The sequence below is a fragment of the Polyodon spathula genome, chromosome 25 (assembly GCF_017654505.1).
Source record: "Polyodon spathula isolate WHYD16114869_AA chromosome 25, ASM1765450v1, whole genome shotgun sequence".
NCBI lineage: Eukaryota > Metazoa > Chordata > Actinopteri > Acipenseriformes > Polyodontidae > Polyodon > Polyodon spathula.
Window position 1 is genome coordinate 13520789 of NC_054558.1, and position 19748 is coordinate 13540536.

General features: G+C 37.4%; 1 protein-coding gene across 1 annotated transcript; it reads right to left on the reverse strand.

The window, feature by feature from the left end:
• Positions 1-2046: 2046 nt before the first annotated feature.
• Positions 2047-17554, reverse strand: LOC121299614 (LIM/homeobox protein Lhx5-like). The gene is made up of 5 exons (XM_041227440.1): positions 16981-17554; positions 14008-14231; positions 11977-12254; positions 7999-8164; positions 2047-3577 (listed from the first exon to the last, which is right to left on the reverse strand). Exons 1-5 carry the CDS (start codon positions 17148-17150, stop codon positions 3237-3239), a joined length of 1179 nt encoding a protein of 392 aa, XP_041083374.1. The 5' UTR covers positions 17151-17554; the 3' UTR covers positions 2047-3236.
• Positions 17555-19748: the final 2194 nt, after the last annotated feature.

A 19748-nucleotide genomic window follows, 5' to 3' on the forward strand; every position in this document is an offset into this window, starting at 1 on the left:
TATCCAATTGATGACGATTTTCTACCTGCAGTAATGTTATAAATATGCTTTTGATTTTTCTTTTGAAGTTAGGGATACCCTGTTTAAACATCACCATAGCCTTTGCGTTGGCATACTTGCGCACACAGATGGCAACAATTATCATGCCACTGTTACCTGTTTAAGATGAATGCTTTACTAAAATAAAACCTCTTCTACAGTATGTACTGCTGTAATTTGTGTTGTATAATGGACAGTGTGAATAACAGCATCCCTCACATGATATCAGCCTCGCCTATGAGAGCTTACAGCAATGTATGTATAATGGTAAACTGTATACCAATTTAGAGCAATTGTAACAACACCGTAATTTCAATTCATCAATTCTCTCATGCTAGAATGAGTCATATGGCATGTTGTCATTTGCAATTACAATGGCATTGTGTGTCTAATAGTCTCAACATCCAATAAGTTAAGTTTGTAGTAAAATCATTTGGTTTGGATTTGTTGTGCAAATCCATTTGTTATATATGTCTCACATGTGCAGTTTTGAAATAAACATATGCTTCTTATAGCTCCATTTGTATTTAAAAACGTGATATCTGGTACTGCACTGGATAACACAAATCTCTGCTTGCAAGCCATGCTTTCAGATAGTGTTGCAGTTCCTTGGTTACCAGAAGGTAAAATTGTACCTGCCAGTAACCAACCACCTGTCTCCCCTAATGACTTCCATACCTTCATCCAGTAACACACTTTGCCCCAGTAGATACTGTGTAGGTTAAATGATCTAGCAAGTGCAGATGTAACAGATTTCCCAAGAGTGTGGCATGGAGATGTTCTTTACCTACTGTATTACCAGACATTGAACAAAAAAAAAAAAATACAAAATACAATGTGTTTCTTTCAAACCTACACATTTGAGACCTAGAAACTGGAAAGGATTCATGGAGTTATTTTATTACCTGCAAAGAAAGAACAAGGAAAGAATAGGACAGTTTGATTCCAAGATTAACTAAAACATGTTTTATTCACATTGAAACAACAAAACCAGTAACATTTATAGAAGGAGCTGGGTAAACTGGCCTATCCCGTGTCCATCACATGGGCCCAATTCCAGAGCACACTGGAACCAGACAATAAATAACAAGGATATATTTCATCTGTATTTTATACAAAGTAAGAAATCTACAAGCAATTGGTCTTCTGAAAAACAAAAATACAAACTTTCTTCTGGTGAACCAAAAATGATACAAACTTTCTGTTGAAATAAACCCCGGGTAACAGGACAGCTGGGGGAGGGGAGATGGGCGGGGGCCTGTGTTGAATACGGTACACGAAAGGATTTCAGTTGAAAGGCATTTGGAATGACCAATCCATAAGAAAAGCTGATACCATTAACTTATAGCCTACATCATAGCGTGTTTGTGGTTGTGTATGTGTGTGTAGCCCTGATGTTTTTTCCACAATAGCAATTAACAAACTATTTGGCTACGGCCTTCTTCAATGTCAGTTGGACTACTTGACTTTCTTACAAACTCGCTTGATTGTGTTTTAACTGAATGACTCAGACACAGTTTGAACAGGACAGCAGACAACACTTGTCTGGGGACACTCTCCCTCTATTCCAAACACCGCCAGCAGGGGGTGATACGGCACTTTCTCAGGACAGAGTGATGCGATACATCACAGATGCTGCTGTATTTTTCTTCCTGAGAGAAAAGAAAACAATCCTGCCATTCACAGCACAGGCATCAGCTGTTGTAAGGTATTGTGAATAATAAATGCAATGTTCTTTTCTATTAAAAAGAACAAGCCACAGAAAGAAGGTCAGTTTTGGTTGCACAGCCCCTCTGTCACATTGTGCAACGAGGGACAATGGCAATGGGATCCTGATAGAAATAACAAAGGGATACTAATGTTCTTGGCACTCACAGAAAGAAGATTTAAATGTGACTAACCATATCTTCGGACTCATAGAAAGCCAACCTGGTAATAAACCCCGAACCCCCCCGTGGGGGGGGAGGGGGTACTACGCTCCGCGAGGCCAGGTAAAGGTTGGAGTGGCCCAACACCTGACTGGTCATAGTGAGATTGGCACACAATGCTGCTTAAGAAACACCTTCAATAGGCACGCTCCTTTTCAACCTTTATTTTTCATGGGCTTACACAATACTGTAAGAAACTGTAATCACTAGCCTGTTGGAGTCATTTATTTTTGAGCATGATTGAAACATCACAGAACCTGTTAATTGGCATCAGGTTGTGGGGAGTTTGCTGCTTTAGAGAATCATGTTCAATGGCTGACCAAATGCAGCCGGGGTAGAGATATCCAAGTCAAGGGAAATCACAGCAAATGAAACAGGTGTCAATCATACCTGTGGATACCTGTATCTCCACCCCACTCAATCATGGCGTTTCTGGTATTTTGTGAACCCCTGATTATTAGTTAACCAAAACTGCTGGTGCTGTCAATCCCTGGGCTAATACACAGAGCTATATCAGAGCTAACTCGCCACTGAACAAACACAGAAGTGCTAGCATAGAGCTTGTTATAATGTTGGTTGATTAATACTGCAGTGATTCAAGATTTAAATTTATTTGTGTGCCTACAGACAATTGTGCAGAAAATGATGAGTAAGAGATTGTGTGGTTTATTATTATTTAAAATACAGTGTACATTACGCATTTTTATTGATTGATTTTTTTTAGACTAGGAACACTAGCACCCCTTTCTTTCAACCTTCTGAGAAGCAGAACCAAAAAGACCACAACCATGTGTAATGGGCAATTACCAATTCGGACCCCTGCCAGTTCGGTTACAAACTCTATAACCATGAATGCAGACAAGCCTGGCTCTTTTGCATAGTGGTTAAGTCACTCGCTTGTGGTATGCGCCATTAAGCTTCCATCCTCCACTCTGTTACACACACAACGACTGGGATATTTGCGTCTCCCACACGTGAATCTGCATTGGGAGAAGTTGTCGAATAGCAGGTTGATAAAATAAACAGAAATCACACAGGCAACCAGGACCCAGCATGGCTGCGTGAACAGCTTGATCCCCTGTGAAAGCTACAGTGATGTCACCACTGTGCAGGTGATCTCAGTCCGTGCCTCTCCACTTTCACTCAGACTGTCCAGAACTTTCAGGATCCATATCGCATTATATTTTGGTATAGAGGTCCGGATGTGATATTTTTCTCAAAGAAGTTCAGAAAGTTCCTTGGCAATACCAGAATGATGTGAGCAGGCCTCTACCACACAGCGGTTTCACTCATTTCCTGGCCTGGATGGGACAGGGGGGCATTGTAGCCCGAGAAAGGTGGGCTGGGGCCCCCGCTGAAAACCTCCCCAGGAATGGGGTGCAGGGGCCCAGGGAGACCCGGCTCGGGGCTAGGGGTGTCTGGGTGTGAAATCATGTCCGTGTACCTTTGGTTTTCTGAGGGGTGGTGCCCTGAGAGAGGGCCCTCCAGCTGGCCAGGTCCTGAGCCGGGAAGGTAGTTGGGGTCGGCTGGGGACTGAGCCTGCGAGGAGGGAGGGCCATGAGGGAAGTAGTCATAGTTTCCAGGAGGCCCGTAGTAATCTCCTTGGTATTCTGAAAACAGGAGACAAAGTTTTGTTAAAAATGTTTGTCTTCCAGGCTAAAAAATTTAAAAAATGAAACCTCCAACCAATTGAAAAAAATGTAACTTGATCATGTGTATCTAAAAGCCATCTAAAAACATCCTTTACTGTTCATTTCAAAGTTTGAAAGATGATTAACTTCTTATTGTTTTATAATACATAATATATTTGTACATTTTTTATAAAAATATAAACAGATCCTTGGTTGTCTAGAATTCAAGAGTAACAGTTGACATTTGTTTTAACCCTTTGCTGCTCGTGTCCAAAATACTCAATATTGAGAAAATAGGGATTAAATAGGTATGGGAACATACCCAGGGCAGTAAAGGGTTAAAGGAAGTCATGAATGTCAATCTACAAGCTGTAGTTTATTAAAGAGCAATTTGTTTCTCTTTTATAAAGCTTGCCATGGTTCTTGCTACAGTTGCTCAAATCTTTTATTTTTCCAAAGCCAGTGTTGGGGTGCCTTTATCAGAGTTCAGATGTTCTAGTTACCAGCCATAGATACCTACAGCTTAAGTTAGATCAGTCAAAGTGAATTTTACGAATTAAAAGCCAGAACTATCTAGTGATCAGCCACTTGGGCACAACTGTGTGCATGCTTGTGTCCTTGTGCATATAAAGATAGGGTGTGGTGGTGACTGAGTGAAAAAGATCTCAAATATACATCATTATCACTTGAACAGGTTCCTACCAATCAGACATAGTTCTAGTATTGAGGCCTTTTCAATACCGTGTGTGCCTGAAGAGGAGAGCTGAAGCTGGTTATGAGTTGTGTAAACACTGACAGTAACATGTTTCTAATGGGCTGGTCTGAATTGCAACCCAGCTGGAAAGAATGGGGCATGTAGTGCTGTTTGAGAAAGGTTTGAATACTGAAATGTAACAAGTCTGGGCAATCTATTTTATTTATTATATTATATATATATATATATATATATATATATATATATATATATATATATATATATATATATATATAATATATATATATATAATATATATATATAATATATGATATAACTATCACCCACGTAATAATAGACCAGTTTAATTTCCATATTTAAAATTGTTTAATAAATTATCAAACATTGCTTATACAAATTGCTTTAATAATGCCCTAAACTTAGCAACGTCAGTTACACCAATATAAACGCAATTAATCAATGAGCTCCTAGTGGCCATGCGAGTAATTCCAGATAAGTGTACATTAAGCATTCAGAAACAATACTATACATTGCCGCCACAACTACACATTTATAGGACGCCATACCTTTCATGGCTCATAATACAGTAAAAACACTGAAGATGCTGCTTTTCTGTAACTCGGAATTGCGTTTCAAAAGTAGCCTGTGGAGATTCGTGATAAGCATTTACAAAATGACAATACCTTGTTCTCTTTTTACACGGCGCTAATATGGAGCTAATATTTTTCATTCTTTTAATGGGCATTAACAAGTGTGTGTGTGTGTGTGTGTGTGTGTGTGTGTGTGTGTGGGGGGTGGGGGGGGGGGGGGGGGGGGGGGGGGGTCATAAGAGCCCCTAGGAAAACTTAGCTTTTGAAAGTGACCTTCCATATGCTGGAAGAGCTCGGAGGTAATTGGAACAAATGTTGTTTCGACGCGTTACAAAGGGCTGCGCTGGATCTTTGTTCCCTGAAAATAGAAAGGGGGGACAGAAAGAGATATCTTTTCCCCCCTCCCTTCCCCTTCTTTTTAAGGGGAGGGAAGGGGAAGGGGAAGGGGGGGGGGGGTATAAGGATTATACTCAGAAAAGACGGCTTCATAACAATGTTTTTTTTTTTTTTTTTTTTTGCATTTGCATTTGCATTTGCATTTGCATTTGCTTTTGCTATACAGCAGGGTGCGAGATTTTGCCGGGGCTGGAACGGAATCTCTCACAGAGGGATTAAAGCCGGTCTGACAGAGAGGGAGTGAATTTTGAACAGGGGCTCAAGCAGATGCCGCAGGAAGGCTGTCAGAGTCATAGCAACCGGCCTTAGCAAGCGACAGGAGCAGCCGCCTGGCCCTGGTTTGCAAGAGGAAAGCATTCAAAACTACTTCTGCAACGCGCGCAGTATGTGACGAGTTTCAGTTCCAGTCGCTTACCAGGAATTCCACCGCACCGACTCCCCCTCTTTAGTCGACGTTCCTTATTTTTCTGACAACCATTGTCCACTTAAAACGAAAACAGATTTCCCCTCACAAATGAGGAATAATGAAAGCGTATATCAAACGAATGTGTCATAATAAAGTTAAAGGCCATCAATTAAACAAGGCCAGTCACGCCCAAAGCTCATTACCAATTACAATAACCTACATTTTTCTGTCACTCGGCTACAAAGTGTGATTAAGCCGAGTTCTTTTTAAATTATGATCGCTGTGGAGTTCTCCGTAATCAAAAATGATTTTGTATTTAATAGCCGAACATTACAATACCCCAATTGTTTTTGTAACGAACGTGGATAGCCCACAATTAAGTGCGTTGGTCAATAATAATAATAATAATAATAATAATAATAATAATAAATAATGATAATAATAATAATAATAATAATAATACGATGCGTTTGGATTTGCAGGACCAACATTTGGAATACACAGACATTTGTTAACCTCTGTTCTGGTTATTTTAAATAATAAAATACGCTTGTTTTGAAGAAAATAAAACCTTGGCACAACATTTAAAAGACAGGTTAGTGTCTTACAGTTTAGTAGTTAAGAAACAGTTTTTTTTTTTTTTTTTTTTTTTTTTTTCTTGTTAGTTGTCACAGTGTCTATAACTTTGACACTGGATTGTGCTCGCGCATGACACTAACAGTCACTGAGATATTTGTTAAGCTGTAGCATTTCTATGCCGTCACGTATAACATCATGCAATCAAAGAAACTACAAAATTATATTGCAAAAGTCTACCGGAAGCCATAAGAGAAGTATAGTATTTCGTGTCAGATTTTGTAGGCTGTGTCACCAGACATATCAATCTGGATTATTTGATGTTTGTCCTCCTGTTCTATGGAGGCTCTAATAGGATTTTGTACCATGGGTTCTAGTAGCAATATCTTTGTAGTCTTAGTCATATGATATATAGCCTATGTTTATATGAAAAGAGAAAATACCACATTATCTGCCCTTGTAACTCTGTATTACGCAATAAAACATGTTATTATAAAAAAATGAAAATATCACATTGTTTCCCATCGTAAAAGCAACCATAGTCTGTGACACCCACCCGCTGTACGGGACAGGTTGTCTGAAGTCAGCCACGCTTTTTGAACAGCCTAAATATCTATGTTGAGTAAAGCTACGCCAATTTTAAAATATCCCTATATACACGGAAGGTTACTCTTCTGCTTAGTTAGGAACACAACCTCATTGAATGTCATACAAATAAGAAGATAATAAAGAATAAAGCGTGTAACAGCCATGCCCGGTCTCCGCATTGCGCTCGACGGTCCCAGTGGGATATAAGCACCCCTTTCCACTCATTACAGCAAAGGAACTCAACCTAAAAACTACCGCATGCATCCACTTGCGGTTATGTGTATCTAACGCGGCAATGACAATCATAACATGAATCATTTGTACTGAGCAGCACGTTCTATCCAACAACACATCGCCAAGCGATACTATGGGGCTACGTTATATTCTATATGCAGACTGGTGCTTATGGAATCGCCTACTATGGCATACAAAGAATGTATCGAGTAACGTGTTCCAAAGAGGACAGCACATTTATTAAATAACAAAGGGTTGTGTTTGATATAAGACCAAGCATTATATTTTGCACTACTCCAAAGAGAATGGCTGTTGTAATATGGAAATACAATTATTAATTTTAAAAACGAACAGGGATATTTTAATGTCAATGCGGTTTTCTATAACTACTGCTAATATTAACTGTTGATTTTTCATTTTACAAAAAAAGTTGCATTTAACACGAATTGTGTAGGAACGGATTGCACGCAGTCCTCGCCCCACACTCTAGAGTGAAACCAATAACACCTCTGCTTGATTGGTCACCAAGCAGAACTGCGGGAAAGCCAACAGAAATCAACGGGGTTGCCATTAAAATAGCCATTAAAAGAGAGGTAGGCAAGCCACCGGTCCAGGAAACGCCCCTTCTGAAGCCGTCAATTACTCGCACTATCAAAGCTGTACGCTAGGTGGGGAGTCCCGCGATTCAAACAGTCTCCACAGGGAATCATTTTGGGAGGTGAATCACCGGTTTCTCTCCCCTTTGAGAAATCCCTGCCAGTTTCATGACATACACACGTTTTTTTTTTTTTTCTCAATTGTATGTCGTATTGTTTTTATTGAAGACGAGTTTTTATTTATTTATTTATTTTTTGTGTAGCACATGTTATGTAAGAGAGTGGTTCGGTTGCAGTACCTCCATAGTAGTTATAATGCCCGGACGCCATAATTTCGGATTCATCAAGCCGTGCGCCCAGCGGCCTCATGCGCCGTGGACTCCTGAAAAAGGCATGCCTCCGTGCCCCCAGCGCGCTCAACTGTTTCATTCGCCTTTCTTTGGATCGCCGGTTTTGGAACCACACCTGCAACAAAAGCAAGATCACATCAGGTGTGAAAGCAAAATACATTTATGTAGTAATCAGTTAAGCATTATTATTATTATTATTATTATTATTATTATTATTATTATTATTATTATTATTATTATTATTATTATTATTATTATTATTATTTATTATTCAGTACAATTTGTGTCTCTCCAAACAGTCATTAATTTCCTATCCTAAAATACATGGACCGGGTACTGTCCCCATTGATCTGGTTTAGGTATTCTTCCATTATCGTCTCTATATAGAATCCAGGTTGACCCCGTACTATAAAGGTCACGCACGACTTTGCCCATGCCGAGGACTCCAGCAACTCATGAACCCTCACTGCCATCTGAAAAAGTAACAGCTTTGACCAAGTATAAATGACATAATGGGAGATATTATTGACAGCTTATAGTATCCGTTGAGACATTTAAAGAGGAAATTGTATTAAGCAGGCCTATATCACAATTATCAAACGGCATCACTTTTTTTCCCAAATAAACCACTACATGGTGTTGACCTTATATTCATATATTCCGCTGAAAAGGTTTTAAAGCAGTGACATTTTTATTCTTGGTTCTAAACGGGATAAAAGTATCTAGCACGTTGGTTTCTGAAGGATATCGCTGTATAAACATCGTATATAGAGAGAACAGCAGTATCCGGGTTCACAACCAAACAGCGATTAATAAAACCACTATGTCTTTACATTCGGAGCCAGTTGTTAGCGTAATTGGTTTACATACAACCAGAATAAGAGCGCCACAAGAACACTAAGAAATGCACGATTGTACACAGAACGCCCACGAGGTACACCTGTTTCCGGGAGCTGTGCTCAGAGGATTTTGTGGCAGTTCTTTGATGTAGCTATTGAGTTTGTTTCTCCAGTATTGTGAGTAAAATCACAGCTTACCAGAAATTAAGTATTTTGTTGAAAGTGGCCACATGCCATCTCTTAAATGTTCTGTTAATTATATTTCATTTAGAACAGGACTGTCTCCTGTAAAATCAAATACAAAAACATCATGTATAAATGGGTAGTAAACTAAAATCAACAATGATCCGGAAGTTAAACCGAAATTAATCAAATGGAAGCGACGTAAACATGTTATATGTTTCTTTACATTTTCTTAATGAATTGCAAGGAGAGATTTTACCTCTATAGTAGGCCAAAATTCGATGTACCCCCATCCACCCACCCCACCCCAATAAAACCACAAACCGTTATCCGTTTAAAAGTTATTTAAATGTCTGCAGTAAGGTTTTTGTTGTAAACAAAGGCATACAATGCATGGGCAAGAAAATCGAGCGTATAGTATCCCGCTGTGTGCCACACTCTGAGACCAGATGATTTCGTGTACAATCGATGTATTTACGTGACCCTTGCGGATAGACAACTGTCAATACCTTTAGATTTATTTAATAAACAACCCCAAAGTGTTTATTTATGCTACGCAGTGTGTACATTGAATCAGACAACTCGATAAATCTTCCTTGGAGTTTTAGCACCATACTGGTGGACAGCTCCTCGGCTGTGCTTCTGAAACCCCCAGCGAGTCCTGCTCAACAACAATGAGCAGCGCGCCTAATTCAACTTTATAGCTGGCATATGCTAATGTAAAAAAGGAAAACATTAAAAATACATTTTCTAAATTGACTACATTATTGGAAACATGCCAATACGGTCCAAATATGGATTTAGAACAAACTCCATTGTCTTTATTATTATTATTATTATTATTATTATTATTATTATTATTATTATATTATTATTATTATTATTATTATTATTAAGGCCCTGGCTGTTATTAAACTGGGTTTTCTTAAGAAGCAGATGACGAAGCAAGCATTTTGAAAAAAATGATTACGGTTTTATAGGAAGCCATTAAGCGGAAACATTTCTTTAAATACAAACATTTATTCAAAGGATTCATATTTTGTTGACCAGATTTTAGCGTTTCATAAGTGCCCTCTTTCTTGTTACATTTTTGAAAAGTAGAATATCTATTACACAGAAATGAAATATACTTTGTTAGGAATTCAGAATCTACATCTTGGTAGAAAGGGTATATAAAAAGAGGCAGCCTCACATGCTTTTAATATGCACAATACAGAACTGGTAGCCTATATATATATATATATCTATATATATATATATATATATATATATTATATATATATATATATATATATATATATATATATATATAATAGATTAATCTCGAGAATAAGTAGTCTTAACAAGTTAAAATGGACCGAATTCCCACTACAAACCAAAGGTAAAAATAGCAATGTATTATTCAATGGACAATTTAATTTAAAGCACGTATACTGTGTATTTCATCTCTAGGCATGAACGTTGTTTAAAGAGTCTTCTTTCTTAATGTTTTGCCAGTTTCGTTTCTTTAATAATAAAGACACGTTTTGTATGTTTGCAAAGGTCACGTGGGACTGGTAACGTAATGAGTTCCTGTTGACATTGTGACAAATTATGCATATACAGTTTTGTTGATCACAGACTCTCATTGCCAATTAAATAGTCATTGTTTCAAAATGCATACCCCTATAACCCAAAAGGGACATCTTTATTGTTTACACCTTATAATAATTGTGTCTTAATTACACTGTCCCAACACAGCAGTCACACCAATTGTTCTGTAGTTACAATGCGTAATTTCAAAATTACAATTTAGTCGGTTTGTGTACTGTATTTACACATGGTTGAGCGCGCTCCATATAATTACAATCAGTGCTTAATTTGTAAAGAAAGAGGTGCCGGGGCAAGCAATGACAATAAAACCATTCTTAAGTTTACGTGAAAGAGTATTGTACGTACTAGTGTTAGATTTTATAATCACGTATTCTACATCATATACAAACTAGTAGTATGTGCAGAAAAAAATATTGAAAAAAAACACAGATAGCTTGTTGTGTATATATATATATATATATATATATATATATATATATATATATATATATATATATATATATTATAGAGAGAGAGAGAGAGAGAGAGAGAGAGAGAGAGAGAGAGAGAGAGAGAGAGATTATGGTCAATAGCAGGGTAATGTTCCTACGTGGGGGTAGGGGAGCTTGCAGGCATGAACACGTTTAACACCAACCCTAAATAAAATGTTGATTCTGTAAGCAGTAGTATAATTGGAAGCAGTGGTATTTAAAAATAACAGAAGCCAGCTTTCACTTTAGTGAAGTAGGATACAATATATTTTTTCATTAAAGACTTGCTGTTTGTTGAAATTAATGCTCACGTCTCATATTGAAGCTTGTGGTGTATTACTCATTCAAACAAGTAGTGTATGAATTTCCTTGTATCGTTCAAGACGTTTTCCAAATCAAGTAAGCCTATTTGTATATAAACAACGACAACAGAGTCGCAATCCTTTCACATCCAGTGTAATCTTTATGGCACATAGCTGAAGTGGTAAGTAAAAAAAAAATGTCACTGGCAGCTGACTCTCTCTGTTTAGCCCACGTAAGAACTTGCTGAGTGGATACAACTGTGTTGAGAATTTTAAGAAAACTAATGTGAGAGCAAAACATTTTAGGACATTTTTAACTTCCATAGCCGAAGAGGTGCCGGGGCTATGCCTCTCAAGCCCAGAGGTGCCAGGACTGAGCCCCAGCAAGCCCTGGCACAAATTAACCACTGATTACAACGTAACCACAAGTGTAGTTGGAGACACGTATTGTAAAGTTTATTATTCTACAGTGTATAGTGTTCTATTTTTATATGTACAGTGCACGAACAGAGCTGATGGCAGCTGTGTTGATTCCCATACCTGGATGACTCTCATGTTGAGGCCGGTCTCCTGTGCCAGTTGCTCCCGGATGTGCCTGGTCGGTTTGGGGGTGGCTGTAAAGGCCGCCTTCAGCGTCTCCAGCTGCTTCGCTTTAATAGTGGTCCGCGGGCCTCTTCTCTTCGTGGTCGAGTTTGTCTCCTCGTTCTCATTATTGTTGGTTTCCTTGTCTGAAGAAGTGGAATTGTCCGTTTCCTTAGCGTCTTCGTGTGTGGGGTCTTGGAGATCCGGTGATAAGCTTCTGTCTGTACACGAAGACACTGTAAACAAACGAAAAGAATGTTCCTCGTCATGGCTCGCTATAAACTCGTTCTTTATTACAGATCCTTATCCTTTCTAGGTGTAACACTACCAGCACGAGATACTAGAAACGCACACGTGACAGTACTTTAACCCTAGATATAGTTTTATGCTAGTATTATTGGAACAATATATAAATCACTACACAGGTTTAATTTCTGATCTGTGTAACAGCAAACAGCAATATGTAATTACATTTCAGAATGGCTTTGATTCTAGGGTAAAGCTACAAGAAACATCGTCAATTAATAAAGTCGCAGAAGATGTGCAAATTATTAGAGGAAATGCTTTGTCTAACGCTCGCCGTCTCTCCGCAGTTACTGTACGTATCTAAGTGTTTTCTTTCGCATTGCTGGCATGTTCTATGCAATAGGCTACACTGGAGCACCGTGATTTGTGGCAAAATGTGACATTGGTGCTTTACTCCAAGGAGATGTTGGAAATGCTACAGATGCTAACGTTTCTGCAAACGCATTGTACAGTTCTACATGCCTTCATCATTTTGCCACGCTAAGAAGGAGATTTTGCCATTGCGTAATACTAATGGTCTTGGGGTTATAAACATGGATCAAATGCATTTTAAGTATGTTTAGTATTCATGCAATAAATACAAAAATAAGGCTTTGCATCCATGCAAAGAAAGCGTGGTATTAACGTTATGGAGTCAGAGAAAGGTAAATGTCAATGACACTTATTTATAACACATATCAGAATACTTTGCCTACTAACAAGAAACCGACTGCTATCTATGAAACAACAACTAAAAGGATTAAACTTTGGGACGAGTATTTTCACTACCGTTTCACTTGTCTACAATAAGTGGTCAGTGTATGTGTGTGGTGCGTACGTCGTTTTGGATAAAAATAAATAAAAAAAACGTAGAAAACACATTTTAAAAAGTCAAAAGACGAATGTCAAAACGGACTCAATCATGCCAGTGATATGCAGCTTCATGAGCTAGTCATTCTGTAATCATCAAGTAATTCATACAGAGGCTACCCAAAGGTCTCTCCCTGTCTGTTTAACCCCGCAGCGATATCTGGCATGCCAGGGAGTCTATCAGCACTATTAAGTAAACAAGGAATCTGAAATAAAAAGAAAAATGACACTGGTAGGTAAAATAATGCATCTAAAACTACTGATTTGATCGGGCAGTTCGTATAACAGAAAATGAAACATCTAAGTAGAAATGTATTGCTTTTATCGGAGTAATTGAGCTGACAAAATAAAACGGCGAAACACAGCACAATGCTATTTATGTAGCCTGCTATATACTGTAATAAACACCTATGTATTTCATTGTGTGAAAGTGGTTGTGTACACGATCTGCTTTTGTTGATTTGTAACACACTGGGGGTGGATTTGTAACACGTTCAAAAAATAATAAGTGCCACAAAATATTTAGTTTATTGTCGACTTTCACCCTGTGTGGAGTTTTATCTGACTGGAGTTACAAATAGTAAATAAAAATATAGTGAGAGTCAATGAGAAGTCCCCACAAATAGAGAAATGTAAACGTGTGTGTGTGTGTGTGTGTGTGTGTGTGTGTGTGTGTGTGTGTGTGTGTGTGTGTGTGTGTGTGTACGTGTGTACGTGTTTGTGTGTGTGTGTGTAACTTGGTTTGGTTTTCTTTAAAGGAACAACGTATATCTGTATTTTTTTTTTAATTTTTATATTCTCTTATTTCCAAACAAAGGCGCAATGCAACTTTACCTGAATTTAAATTGACTTCCTTAATGGCGCAAGTGTTCACATAATCTTCTTTACACACAAACTTGTTTTCATCAATTATATACAATTCCTCCCCCGTGGAAAGCTGTTTGTTGCAGACCATGCAGGTAAAACAGTTCAAGTGGAACACCTTGTTCCGCGCCTTCCGCACGAGGTCGCTCGGGGAGATACCCTGAAGGCAGCCGGCGCATTTCGTACCAAACCGTCTAAAAAAAGAAAAAAAAAAGGAAAACACACAGTAAAGAAGGGGGAAATAAACCTCCTACCTAATTATAGACGCCTCCACTACTAAATTCTGAAAATAATATGATTAAAACAATTATCTGGGCCTGATAATTATAAAGGGGGTTGTTTTCCCCCCACTCCATGAAAATAGGCCATATTAGGAAGTATCTGAAAGATTAGAGCTTTTATTTTCTGTCAGCAATAAACCTGAAGAAGGCCTGGAGAGGTTTTCAATTTACATTTAAATTGTCTCCACCTCAGAAAAAAAGCCGTTTAGTGTTTCAGTCTGTGAGGCCGCTACACTTCTATTGTATCAGTTTTTATGGAAAAAAATTCAATTTTTAATAGCTTTTTAAAAATCGTATCCACGATTTGGTCATGGTTTTCTACTACAGTATTTTAACTGAAGTATTTTTAAAACAATGCGTGTGTAATATGCATTTACTCATTTAGGTAATCTGGTTTCAAATAATTTCCTGTTAAAAAAATCAAAACACATTTGGATAACGTTATTTGCTGTGAAAGAAATAACAATAATTTGGAAACATATTCAACATAATCTGAAGGCACAATGAATTGTCTTTGTTTATTTCTTGATGAAAGCGGATCAATGTCAAAATAATCTGGGAAGGAAAATGAATATATTTAGCTGCATTGTAAAGATATTTAGAAAAAAATAAAATAAAACAAACAGCACATTAATGGGTACTGCATGAGTGTTTTCTTGATTAAGATCTTTTAGCCAAAAACTATTATTACAATTTTGAAGGGTCTACTAAAATGATCCCGATAACAACTGTTCACAATATATACAAGTTCGCAGTCTTAGCCTTTTTATGTCATAAATGTTTCATCTCAGAGTGTAATGTAATATATATATATATATATATATATATATATATATATATATATATATATATATATATATATTATATATATATATATATATTGACTGCGAACTTGTCGGGTTGTATTTTCCTGACGGAACTTGTCGGGTTGTATAGTAAATTGCTGAAAATAAGGTATTCAAAATGGAATACAGATTTGGACTCGGCAAGCAGTCTATTTCTGGAGGTTTTAAAAACATATTACAACAAGTTTGTGACAGGATGTTGCTTAAAATAATAATTAGTGTTTCTATGTAAAGACTATTCTAACGTTTATAATAACGTGCAGTTTAAAATGTCTTCTGTCTGCACATAAATTGCACAGATATTAATATTTAAATAAATACGCCATTAATAATACACAACGTATTTAAAAGTGATGATCTAATGCAGGTATATGTGTTTCTCACGTATGCCGTTGCTTGTTTATTTAATACATTGTGTGCCAAAGCTGCTCTTAAGTACAATCCCGACTGTAAAGAAACGAACATTTAAAAAATGTAGCGGGATTTAAATCCTAAATTGAGCACATTTTACAATGCTATGTTCTTTTAATGAACTTTTTCAAAGACCGTGTTAACTTAATGACGATGATTTAGTAAAGGCATTAGAGGTCATATGTCATTTGTGTCTTATATCCTGCGGGTATAATTGGCTCGTCTCCTGTTTAAAAAACCATTAGAGGTGTTTAAAAGAGTTTCTCTTTATTAGAAGCCCTGAATGCAAACCGGACTATTAAAGAACAGTTTCAATTAGCAAAAAATCGGGAGTGGGGACACGACACCAAGAGCCCATTCAAATGCACCGTGTGCTGGGCCGAGCAGAAAGAAAGCATCTATTCCCCGGGCATCGCCAGCACACACCCAACAGATAGGCACATTAACACCATCATTGTTACAAAAGGTGTATTGTAAATTCAACGAAGGGTTTACAATGTAAATGATGACCTTAATGGGTGCCTACTAACAGCATATCTCTTCAGATAAAATCTCAGCAAATTATGGAAATGGCTTTGCCTCAGATTTCTCCGAATATGGCAATAACTGGTCAGTAAAATCCCTTTTAATATAAGGAAATACATAAATAAAAATAAATTATAACAGTATATTATTATTATTATTATTATTATTATTATTATTATTATTATTATTATTATTATTATAATAATAATAATAATAATAATAATAATAATAATAATAATAATAATCCTCCACAGCCCACAATGTACAATTGATGCGTTCTTAAATGTAACCAGGTTTATTGTTGTGTACATTAATCACAACATTTAATGCGTCACAGCAAAGAATTAGGAAAGAAAGTCCTAACATGGTTAAAATGTGTTTATCTGTATATTTAGTTGATCAATACATAAAAAAAGAATACATTCAAAACAACGTAAATGGATATGGAAATTTACCAGCATAAATGCATTAAAATATATAACTATAAAGCTTTAAGAAGGGGATAGTATGTGGATAATCTAAATTAATATAAGAAGATCCCATTCGTTCTATTGAATGTTGTTGATCTATAAAACAACCAAATGGATAGAATATAATAAACGGACACGTATCCACCGATAAGCAGGTATCTATTTAAGGTATGCAGAAATAGATGTGTAATCAAATAATTCAGAGTTAGTTGGAGGCATAACCAGGTGTATGTTTGATGAAAAGAATACTATATAAGCAACCAAACAAAGTGCCATTAAAATGGTGATGTAGTGGCAGGTGTCAACACTAAATGCAATGTCTTCAATTCTGGTGGGCACCAGCTACAGAGTAATTTAGAAAGGTAACCCATAGCTACCACAATTACTCGCCTGCAAACACAAGTACCTTACCTGAAAAAGTCATGTTTGCAATAAAGCTTGCCGTCCCTGGAAAAACATTTCTCCGTTAGGTTGCACTTGCATTCACAGCACTGGACACACTTGACGTGCCAAGCTCGATCCAGCACGTTCAATAAAAAGCGCTCCAAGATGGGCCTCTCACAGCCCGCACAGTGCACCATTATCCCGCTGTCCTGAAGGCAAACGAACACAACCCCACTGGCCCGCTCGTCACTGCTGCTGCTGCCGTCGCTGTCCCTCCTCTGTTCCGAGTGGAACAACGTGCTAGCTGCACCTGAAGCACCAAAAAGAAAAAGGCTATGCCTTACGGGTTCTCCGGTGCCGTCCGCTTTCTCCAAAGTGGCAAAAGTGGGAGAAATCCTCCTCGGTGTCCGATGCAAATGTGATGTTTACTACTTTATTCCTGGTCCTTCATACTGATCCTCAGGGTTATCTTGGCGAGGCAGAGTAGATACTGTCTGCTTGATTGAAGTGCTCGATGAAGATGGAGCTGATGAATGATCCTGGTGGCTGGCTTGGCGCACGGATTGGAAGGTACTTTTTACACTCACCTCATGCACTTCCCATTTTCATCTCTGTGTATCCTGGCTTTGGTAATTCGCGCATCCTTATTCAGATTTGATGACGTCCCAAGCCACGTCCTGGGGTCTGTGGCCAATCAGGGCTGGGTCGCTATGGAAACCATTTAATTTATAGTACATCTAAATTGGCTCCAACATAGCGTCTGGCACAGTTGAAAAAAACAACTCATCATAATGTTGAGGGTTAAGAGTTTTCAACCTTGGTGCTGGTTAGGGAAAAGTAAGTATGACCATTTCCTTATGCTTGCTTTATGTCTATGTGTTAGTGTTTGTGTGTTGTTCTATTATACCAAGTTGCGCATAATAAAATGATTCGAACAAAACAAATGTCGGTTCTTCCCGATTGACTTACCTGGCGGTCAAGTCCATTTAGGTGCAATGTAAAACTAAGAGCCATTTGCTTTTAGAGGGATAATGGCTTTTCTGCATAAGTACAAAAGGCAGAAAAGCCCTAGCTCTTTGTAAAGCGATATACCTGAATAAAAAAGGGGGCAACGAGAAGCAACACAGGAGCAGCACGTAAAGCCGAGCAAAACAGCCCCGGGCTGTCTCTGGGAAAAGGATCTATGTGGCAGCTTCTTTGGAGGTATAGGCTATCTGTTTTATACTTAATCGATATAAAGCGAAAAGCAATCGACTTCCCGTCGAGACCATTGGCTTTGTTATACAGAGCCGCTTGAATACAAATAGTCAGAATGGACCCTTGGCTATATGGACCTACAATCTCCTCCCACCCCCAACTAAAAAAGACGGTTTAAACTGTAAAGTTGCTTTAGAAAACACTGATCGGAGAGGTTCAATGATTTGAAATAAATCCGCTATTTTAAACGTGCGTCTCAATTCCATCTAACGGTTGTATATCCGAAGTGCATGGACCAAATTAATAGATTTGGTAACTGGTAACATTTCACGAAAATATTACCTATGTTGTTTTTTCATAAACCGGTAACTGTGCTGTAAAGTCTTGTCACTATGTTCATTTTTATAGACATAATTGGTGATACACACACACACACACACACACACACACACACACACACACACACACACACACACACACACACACACACACACACACAGGTGTATAATATCTATATATATATATATATATATCTATACTATAATATATCATATATATATATATATATATATATATAATATGTATTTACATTACAATACATGTTTATTACAAGTAAAACATATATTTAATGTGACCATCTATTGAATAGACCAGCCTATAACATAAACGTTTTTTTTTTTTTCTTCTGTGGAACATTTCTTATTTTTATATACATACAATGAAATCGAATACAAGTCAAATACATTTATTGTACAAATATATTTATTTAATTCATGTATACCTTAACACTGGCGTCTAAATAACGTATTGCAGCGGCAATTATCCTGGAACAATCAATTCATGTTAAAATGAGTTTTATGTGAAAAGCGGTCCCGTTCTTTTTGTCATGCATGCTATATTTACAGAGGTGTGCAAGAGGATTAGGTTTTACGGGATTCCCATTCCCAAATGAAAGGGGAGGTCTGACAAGGGTCTTGACAAAGCAGCTGCTAATGGAAGATAATTCGAATGTTTGGTTAGTCATTTCATTAGAGGCGTTAATGAAGAGTGCACCGCAATCCCTGGCTCTACACAACGGGCGGCTGGATCTGCAACGGGCACCATTTCTGTAATAGTACAGCATGTAGCAATGCAACGGAGGGAAACCCCAAGGACTGCAAGACAATGCGGGCTATCTATACAGCTTCTTTAGAGCATATTCTGACTTGGTTTACGTGGTAATTATACACTGTAAGGGCTTCCAGAGCGTAAATAGTGCACAAATCAAGTCAGATTAGGGCCCTTAGAGTTGAAAGGTATTCATAGGCTTACAGCTTTTAGAGATGTGCACTACGTGCTTTTTAATGGAAAATATTTCTCATTAATAGTTGCTATCTATATATATATATATATATATATATACCCGTAAATGTTAGTTATAGATATATATAGGGATATATATATATATATATACCCGTATATTAGAGGAAAATAATCATAAGTAATTCACTCATCATCGGATATTCGAAACTTTGTTTTTCATAATTACTCTTTAGAAAATTATAGCATATATATATATATATATATATATATATATATATATATATATATATATATAT